General features: G+C 40.6%; 1 protein-coding gene across 1 annotated transcript; it reads left to right on the top strand.

Annotated features, from left to right (window-relative positions):
* The first annotated feature begins 1,611 nt into the window (after window positions 1-1,611).
* Window positions 1,612-8,621, top strand: eloal (elongin A, like). Its single transcript, XM_072390387.1, has 11 exons — window positions 1,612-1,689; window positions 2,527-2,583; window positions 2,682-2,794; window positions 2,896-3,805; window positions 3,896-3,995; window positions 4,067-4,234; window positions 4,324-4,421; window positions 6,758-6,938; window positions 7,506-7,620; window positions 8,118-8,224; window positions 8,394-8,621. Exons 1-11 carry the CDS (start codon window positions 1,612-1,614, stop codon window positions 8,453-8,455), a joined length of 1,989 nt encoding a protein of 662 aa, XP_072246488.1. The 3' UTR covers window positions 8,456-8,621.
* The last annotated feature ends 1,006 nt before the right edge of the window (window positions 8,622-9,627 follow it).

Consider the following 9,627-nt stretch of genomic DNA (forward strand, 5'->3'; position numbering starts at 1 on the left):
TGTCCCACAATAGTCTCCAATCAATTATTTGACATAATACTTCAGGGGACTCTGCTCGCTTTCACAATAGAAAGTTATCAAATTAGTTTGGCCTTATATTATTCCCACTACATGGGTGCAGCTTATTTTTTGCTCATTCACACAGCAGTCAGCTATGTGTAACCAGAGTTATTATGAGTCACTTATGCTCAACTGGTTATCAGATGTCATTATTTACTGTGTTGATTCCTTTTCATCCATAATGTCACTCTTGTAATGTTTTTTTTTTTCTGTTCACCTATCCATCATATTTCAGTTCTATAATATCCTGGCAATGCAGTATGTGTATTATACCATCACACACCATTTCTGTTTTTTAAATAAACCTCTGTATATATGTATATAGTATCTTGTTGTAGCTGTTTTTTTTCTCCAGGCCTTACTCTAGAGTAATAGACTGTGTGTGGCAATGTTTATGTGAGAGATGATCGGGCCTGAGGCTAATGGAAACACATCATCGCTCCCGTACCTGACAACCAACACACACACAGGCATGGCAGATTAACAAGTGGGATGCATTTTGGTCAAGTTGCTAATTAGGAAGATGAATAAACTTCTCCTGTACTGAAGCATATAAGCTTAAGACTTAGGTGTAATTTTATTACCAGCACAATATTCTTTTTGGATAACATATAATATATTTCATTATAATACAATGAAAATGCCATCCATAGTAACACTATGGGGCAATGTGCACTCCATCTGTTCAGGAAAAGAGCCATACTGAGATACAAAGTCACAGCAAACAGAGCTGGTCTCTTTTCTGTTGTTATTATTATTTTTCTGCTCTGGATTTGTGTCCATTTTATTTCCTTTTGCTATCTTTTTGTTCATTTTGAATTTATTTTTCATCTTTTTTCCCATTGCTTCTGTCAATATGCATCTCCTTCCAGTCACTTTGTCTCTTTACAACTCTGTTGAATGGATTTGCTTCTATTTCTGCTCTTCCTGACTCTCTTTGCTGTTGGCGGCCTTGCTTTGTAACACTTCTGAAACTCTTTGATTTGTTCTGAGAACTTTTGAGCTTGGTTATGTGTCTATTTGTGGTTGTTTGACTGACTTAGCATCAATAAATGTTTACCACCACTTCAATCTGAGATGAGGGCCCCTGACTCCAAGTCCTTGGGCCTGCACACATGACTCCCTCAAATATCCATTGCCACGCAGAAATATTTTTGAATCAGCACATCTGGTTTTTGATTTTGATTTGAAGGGTGTACCCCATCTCTTGCCCAATGCCAACAGGGGTACTCTCCAGCGCCTCACGACCCTGAGTTGGATTGAGCAGGTATACATAATGGATGGATGGATTAAAAATAAAAATAAATAAATAAAAACGACCTTTTATGTCCTTTCAAAGAACTTATTTAGGCAACAAAAGATGGGGGCTACCTTTGTCACCCAATATTTTAATATTTTATATCCACGTTTTACAGTATATGTGGGGTTTGTCATTTTTTGTGGCACACACCATCATATAGTCTCTGTCATCGGTCCCGCCCATTATAATAGTGCCATCAGCGGGCGCGCGCTGCCCGGTGTGAGCAGGCGGTTTGCACGTGAATCACCGTGATGGCCAGCAGCTCTGATGTGGTGAAGAAAATCATGCGGTTCAAACTTCAGCTGTCAGACGCAGCAGAGCCTGCTACGGTAGATACGGTCGAAGTTTTTGTTCAAGTCTTTGCAGTATCTCCAGTCTGTCTTGTTTTACGTGAAGTGAGAAGTCTTTTATTCTTGGCTTGGTCTCGTCATACTAAAATGCCTTGAACCCCAAACCACCTGTTGTCACATCTGACGCCATAAAGCTAAACTGACCCATCTGTCCCAAAATCTGATGGCTGCAAATGCACTCGCTCTGCAGACTATATCTTCATTTATACGTGAGCTGCGGCCGAGTGAGAGCTGTTCAGGCAGTTTTAAATGGGAGGCGTTCTGCTTCTATAGTTGGCAAGCCCCCCCACCCCAGTTGCTCAATTTATGGCTGTTGTCCATCATGGGTGAAGGTGGGGGCGCTCTGCAGGCAACTGTAGCTCAGTTTGCATGTTGCTATGTGCATAATTATTAGTCATTATAAATCTGAATCTATTTCTAAATTAGATTTATTAATACCAAACCCTGCTTTCAGATGTAAAGACTAATTCTATTCAGCACAGCAGCCTGCAGCAGAATTTCCCATTTATAGTTCACAGTAAAAGGAGCAGCGCCTGTGGGTGTGTGAGGATCCCATACATAGCTTCTGCTCTAAATGTATAATCAGCAACTGTGGTGATCCAAAACCAGGACTACCATATTTGGTGTGTCAAGTGTTGTCTAATGTAGCTCACATTTCTGTTGGTTTCTGTCCCAAAGATTTATAGAAAAAAAAAATCACAATTAAGAACATCGACAGATTGTTTTAATGGAAGTCAGTAACTCCAAAAAAAAAGAAAGGAAAAAAAAAAGGCTCAGTATGATTATCAGCTGTATTAATGTGTCTCATCTTTGCAGGTTCTCAAAATCTTGCAGAAACTGAAGGGTCTGGATATCACCTTAGACATTCTTTCTGTGAGTCTCTGTATTGCAAAAAGTCCATTTTGTGTAAGTATAGTTGCTCTGTGCTCCTTTTCCTGAATGCACTAACTAGAGTCTTAATTATACATTAGGAAACTGGAATTGGCAAAACGGTTAACTCCTTGCGAAGAAACAAAAAGGCTGGAGAACTCGCCAAATCGCTTGTCAAAGGTTGGAAAAAACTGGTCCCAAAGGAATCCACAAGGTGAAGTGTGTGTATACGTGTAAAAACAACAAATTCAGCTAAATTTAGTGTTTAAATGTCTCAATTTAACATCTTTCTCTCAAAATCGTTGCTTGAAGCAGCTATGGAGAAGGAAGACTTTTGTTGGAGGGTGCTGTTGTTAAAGATGGACAAGAGGACCAAAGCTGTTCAGTTGATGAAAGCTTGGATTTAAACAATAACTGCTTAACTTCTCATAGCAAGTATCAAGACTTTTCTGATGATGCCCCCCCAACAGCACAGGGTAAGAAAGCTGATTTACAGAAAGTGGTCTGCGAAGGGCAGAAAAGAAAAATTGAAGAGATTAAGAAATATGACAAAAGTCAACAACAAAACCATCAAATCTTAGAGAAGAACATTTTGACAAACAAGTCTAAAATCCAGGGCAAAACGGACAACTCTGTTGTATCCAAGAAGAAGACGAACAGCGATGCATTGTTTGGAAACAAAGACTTTGACGGCATTCATCAAAAATCAGGATCCAACTCCAAAGAGAAGTTGAAAGGTGCCTCTGAGAGGGGAAGACTTGAGTCAGAAAGAGAGTCAAACACAAAATCAAAGCCATCAAAGGAATCATCAGTGGAAGAAGAACAGTCTTTTTCTTCCAGAAACAAACCCTCAAAAAGCTTAAAGGCGACCAAAGATGACCGATCTTCAGGAATGCCGGGGAGCTTGGATGCCCAAAACAGAAAAAGGAAAAAAAAAGATGAGGAATGCGACGCTGAAAAATACAAGCCGGACTCTGAAAATAAGAAACATTCCAAACACAAAAAGGCCAAAACAAAGCCCAAAGACGTGGCGAGTAACCGGGGCCAGGATGAGCCTTCCATGTCTTTTGAATCTTACTTGAACTATGACTTGAATGGTTCGAAGAGAAAAGAGCAAACTGGAGCGAAGAAACCCACCAAAAAAATCAAGACCGCAGCGAAAGAACAATCGAAAAAGGATGCGTCCGTGAAACCTGGGACGTCACCTGCTGCCTCTCCAGAGCAGGTATACTTGACAGTGATCGTTAAAGCTACACTTTTAGAGACCAAGTCGTGATTTCTTATTGTTTGTCAGTAATTCCTATACTTGCAAAAGCTCCAGGACTCTTTAATGCACCTGATGGATGTTCCTTTGCCTGCTGCTCTGCCTGAATTGGAAAAGCCATCATGTCTTGATTACTACTTTGAAAGAAAAGGTATGTCAACAACTACATCTCTATTCTCTGAAGTTGCTTTGCTCACCTAATCATTTTCTTTGCTTTTGAAGTTGAGAAGGAGCCTGATATCTGTGACGTCTCTGAGGAGTCTGCAGTCTTCACCGGTCAGAGATTGAACAAGAAAATGCAAGTGTACTCTGGCGCTAAAACCCTTTTCCTACCAAGTATGATGAGCTTACATCAACAGTGTGTTCGCACACTCCAGAACAATATTAACTGTGAGTAAGGTGCTGTGGTACATTTTGCAAGGCTCTGTGATCTGCTGGTCTGTTGGATTTTAAATTTAGCTGTAGGGATCTCTTCTCAGTGCTTTATGAAACTGGTGGCGTACCGTTTGAGCTTCTTGAGCCAGTGCTGGAGAGGTGCACGCCCGAGCAGCTGCTGCACATCGAGGAATGCAACCCAGTAAGAATTTGACATTTTAAGAAACTCTGTGCAGACGCACACTTTGTGGCTTCTTCATTGGGTGCACCCGTCTCGTCAGTTCTCACCTGCTTCTCTGGGGGATGAGCTCACATTTTTCTAACTGTCCTGGATATGTTTTGAAAATCGCAGGCACTTGGTGAAGGATGCGCATTTAAAATTTGAGAATTGTGCAGCTGTCCCCCACCCCCCCACCCCGGTCTCTGCATCACCTGTCTTTTCCTGTCGGGTCTAATGCATTAAATAAGAAATTAATGTCATGATTAGTGCCCCTGTACTGTCTTTCAGACCGGCTTCTGGCCACTTCAATCTGTTGGTGGTACATACAGAAGCTTATCCTTCTATCACGGTTCCTTCTTTTCCTTCACTGGGTTTCTGCTACCTGATGCACTCACCGAGCAGTTCATCCCTACAGCACATCTTCCTGATGTATTCCTCGATCTTTTATGTTTCCTTTCACTCAATATATGATCTCTGGGTGGTGGAGGTGAAACCCGCCATGTATTGTGAGGTGTTTTTAAAAGGTGTTTTTTTTTTTGTCTTGTCTTCAGTTTCCTCCTTTGGCCTGGTTGTGGGTTTTCTGATAACTGGCAGGACATTTATCAATGATTTGGACTTTATTCTTCCCATTCAGCTGACCGTTCAGGACATGCCTTTCTAAGTGGGCCCCATCCATAAACTAATGCTTAATTTTTGCTGCTAGACATTCATGGAGTAGAGTGAAAGCTTGTTTATTCAGTAGGTGTGGACCATATCAGGATCTAGTGCAGTCCACAGCTTAATTTTTCTCCCTGTCACGTCGTTGTGATGATTACCGTTTTTTGTCTTGGGAGATTGCTGTGGTCAGCTCTTAGATCCAGTTGACATGGAGCGTTGGTGTGTTATGTGATGTCTTTCTCCCAAATGCTCTTCTAGTATTGTTCAATCTCAGCCCTGGGTGGGTCTATAATCAGCTTAATGCCCTGCCACTGACAGATGTTCCTCTCGTAACAAAGCATCTGTGGGAGCAAGTGTGGGATGAGTCAACAAAAATGAAAAAAAATCTTTTTCCAATAAATTACAAACTTTAAAAGACCAGTAAGAAAACCTGCAAACCAACCTTTGCTTCACTGCCTCTGTAGATGGCATTACATCATCACATACCCAGTAATGCTAATTTTCAGCCTCTTAAAGGGATAATGTACAGCCTAAACCACTGGGTGTTGCACTTGAGCAACAGTAACTTGGACCAAAACAAATATTGCCAAAGCTGCAAGTAATACCTGATATGGAGCCAGCTCATGGATCTCACTAGCTCGGATAAAACAGACCAGTTTGGACTGAGATCTTATCCGTCTCTCTGTTGGAGTCTTGTTAGATGAATGTGGTTTATACTTTGGAGCTTTGTTCTCTCTGACAGTGTCTTGCATGCACAAACATCCTGGCTTTCAAATCAAAGCTCATGAAAAGGAAACACAAGGCACATGCAAAGGGAGGACAGCTGCGTAGACTGTAGAATGTAATCACACAGCTGTATCTTCATGCAGCAATTAGCTGCTCGCTAGCAACTATTTGCTTGCTAGCAGAGTTAAAACTATTGTTATGAAGCTTTAAGTACAGCTCCAAGGGAGTAACTGCAATTTCGATAAGTACTTTTGCCGCTGGTGATGTCAGAAGTGTCCCAAACACAATTTCCTGTGTCTGAGAAATTGTCCAAAAACACAAGACAAAATAAGGAAAAGTAAGAAAAAATTCTTAAGTTGGAAGCTGGAACGGTATATTGGCCAAAAGATAATGCTAAATAATATTCTATGGATAAATCAGTCCATTTTATTTATTGTCTCCAAGGAATACATCGCATCATCGTGTGGTTGTATTTCAGCCAAAAGTTGTTTTACAAGTTTCCTCTGCACACGATTGTTGTGCCTGCATTTTTTACCGCCTGCATGTGGCCATCTTATCAGTATAGCTGGCTGATTGTATCGACTCCATACTATTTGTGTCTTGTGGCATGAAATATACAAATTCAGGAGGTGCAGCTTTTTCTTACATTCTTGTACCATCTCTTCTGGCTTACAAAAAAAAATGATGCCACATTCATTCTCTTGGATTACTTATCTGAACAACCTGACCCCATAGCCCCGCTTTACGTGCTGGAATGTATCATATTTGGAAGAGCTGGCTGTTAATTAGCAGGTTTACTTGCAGTCGCTACTGATTGGGTGACAGGCAATCTGAAATGTGCCAAAGGGTAAGCTTTCTTAAACTTTGTAGACATTGGATGAGGACTGTTTTTTGTTGATGTTTGAAGGATTTTGAGTGTACAATTTTTTCCACAGATTTACATCGGAGAGACCGACCACTTGTGGGGAAAACACTGCCAGAGGGATTTCAAAGACTTCAAACTTCAGGAATATGAGTCATGGAAAGAGATGTATATCAGGCTGTCTGAGGAGAGAGAAAAGAAACTCAAAAGACTCACAAAAACTATTGTCTCAGCACAGTCTAAGAAACCAAAAGGTGGGTGCTCTGCAGGAAAAACAAACCGTGAAAGAACAGTTTGAGTTGTTAGAAATATGCTGGATTGATTCCACTTTCACATTCACAAGAGATATCCACAGATCCAGCGAATTATTCTGGAAAGTAAACTTCAGACTCAAAAGCTGAAAGCAATAAAGATGTGTGGGCTTTTCCCTTTTTCAGACATTTATCTGTTAAAAATGAAGCTCTAATGAAAGAAGATCAATAAGTATACATGTGCCCCAGTTGGAAAGTCTTTATTTAAATTATATCAGTAGCTGTGAGGATGCATGAAAACAGAACCGGGATATAGCCCACATTGTGCAAACAGAAAAAAACCAACCAACTGCTCCACAGATTGAAATAAGCCCAATGAGTAAACCACAAAACATTTTTCTCGGGGATCACAAATGATTATAAATCCGATTAAAGTGAAAGTCAGAGTAAAACAATTTTATTTTTCAGAGGACCTGTATGTTTAAAACTCATGTTGCGTAGCCTCTGCGTTGTTCTGCATGCTGGAGATTTTTTTTCTTCTCTCTTTTTTTTTTTTTTTTTTTTTCCTAGGACGGCAGGTGAAGATGGCATTTATTCACACTGTTGCCAAGCCACCGAGAGATGTGCGAATTCAGCAGGAAATTCATGGAACTGCTGTTCACCAGCCTCATCAGCTCAAGTGCAGGTGGGTGTCAGTCTCCTAAATACAGAGTAATCCCAAAATCAGTTTATTCAATCTCGTTCATTATGTGTCTGTTTTATCTCTGTTGAATTCCTTAATAGCCATAAAGACGATAATATGAGCCAGTCTGGGGCAATGAGGTGCATTTATTTTTTTTTTTTAATCTTTGACAAAACACGAGCACCTGGTTCTTCCACATAACTATTTAGCTACACAGCGATCACTCAACTGCAGCTCAGCAGTGTCATAACCTCTCAGACACTCATGTGATACTGGTGGGTAAAATGCTTTTTGGGTTGGCTCAGACAAACGCCGGAATCTGAGCAATGTGCTGGATAAACTGGTTTGGTTCTGGTTACGGAACACACGGGGCTTCTTTTGTTGTCAACTTTTAGAACAGCTGCTTCACTCCAACGCTCATTTTGTCATTGAACTGCGTGCGCATATTTCTAAGAATGCTGTTGATCAAATGCGATGTTGATCATTTTGCCTGTTTCCAGTATCAAGCCTCAGGACAACCAGTCGAGGTCCAGTTTTAACGAGCCCAGCAGGTCCAGCAGTGTCAGTTCTGGGGGTAGCAGCGCGCAAGACCCTCGCAAAAAAACAAGTGAGCTGAGTGGTGGCCATGTTTTTACATGATTTTTTTTTTTGCTTTCCCAAAACTGGTCTGCTCAGATATTTAGTCAGTTGTTACAGCTTGAACAATCACAAACTGAAACTGAAATGACTCTGGTGCAGTAATCCAGACGCCTTAACACTTTCTCTTCTTCTCACAGGAGTTGCCCCAATGATGGCAAAGTCTTTAAAGGCATTTAAGAAACAGCTGGGACGCAGATAAACACTATTTGATGTTGCAATTCACAGTGTGTCCACATGCAAAATACGTACCTAATTATTCATTAACTTTGGACAGCATTAGGCCTATGTTCTCTATTAGTCTCTGTTTGTCTAAATGTATTGACATTAAGGCAATTGCCATGTTTTTTCTGTTAGTTCTCATCACTATTAAACGAACAGTGAAGTCAGCAATTTCACTTTGTTTCATGTTTTGTCTCTCAGCCTGTTTCAACAGAACAAGGTCAATCAGTGGGTCATTTGATGGGATGTGGCTCCCTCTGGAGGATGTTCGTTTTCCTGTTAATCTTTCTTACTAAACACTTTACAGGACATAACATTTCAGATAATCCCCGTAAATGCCACTGTTTTTATGGGAATTTGTGATGACATTTCTCTGAGCTTATGTGGTGCTTTGTTGAACTAAAACCTGTATTGCGATGAGGTTAAGTTTCCCAGAGCAAATGGTTTCTGTGACTCATCAGCGGTACTTTTAGCTGAAGTTGTTTGTTCAAGGCAAACACTGAAAGCATGCCAGCAAATTGTTTCATCTAATGAACTCCGATGGCGATGTCTTTTATAAACAAAGGCGTCTGCTGTCAGGCGCTGCTTGGAGATCCTTTGTCTGTTTCTGTCTTTTGGATGTGCTTAAAAAAAATTCTTCAAAGGCATTAAAGGACTCAAAAGAAAAAAAAAAAGAAAAAAATCCTCCAGCTTCCTGCACCATCTGTGGCAGGTAGGAGAAGTAGTAAGTAGTTCCTTGTTGAGGTGTGGCTTTATGTGTTGTGTAGGACCACAAAGAGCTTTACTTCTTGATCTATTATCAAATCTGGTCACCTGACAGTGGCCATTTTATCACTTGCTAATTCCCTGATAAGCCGTACCAACCTTGGAGAGATGGTGATAACATGAGCTGATTGTCTACCAGAGTGTCTCAGTACTGCTGGGTGGAGCTGGTGCTGACCTTTGACCTGGAAGAGTCCCACTGTAAAATTTTAAAGGATATCTAGGTTGGATGTGTTTTCATCAGCTGAAATGGAGGCTGTTTTTTTTTTTATTTGTGTCTATAAACTTTGTGTAAGTCTAAATAGATTTATTTATCAGTTCCTGAGTTGCAGAAAGTAAAGGGGTAGTTGGGACTTATTATCAGAGCACTTGCTGTCGAAGCACCTATAG

The sequence above is a fragment of the Leuresthes tenuis genome, unplaced genomic scaffold (assembly GCF_036924035.1).
Source record: "Leuresthes tenuis unplaced genomic scaffold, fLeuTen1.0.hap1 SCAF_8, whole genome shotgun sequence".
NCBI lineage: Eukaryota > Metazoa > Chordata > Actinopteri > Atheriniformes > Atherinopsidae > Leuresthes > Leuresthes tenuis.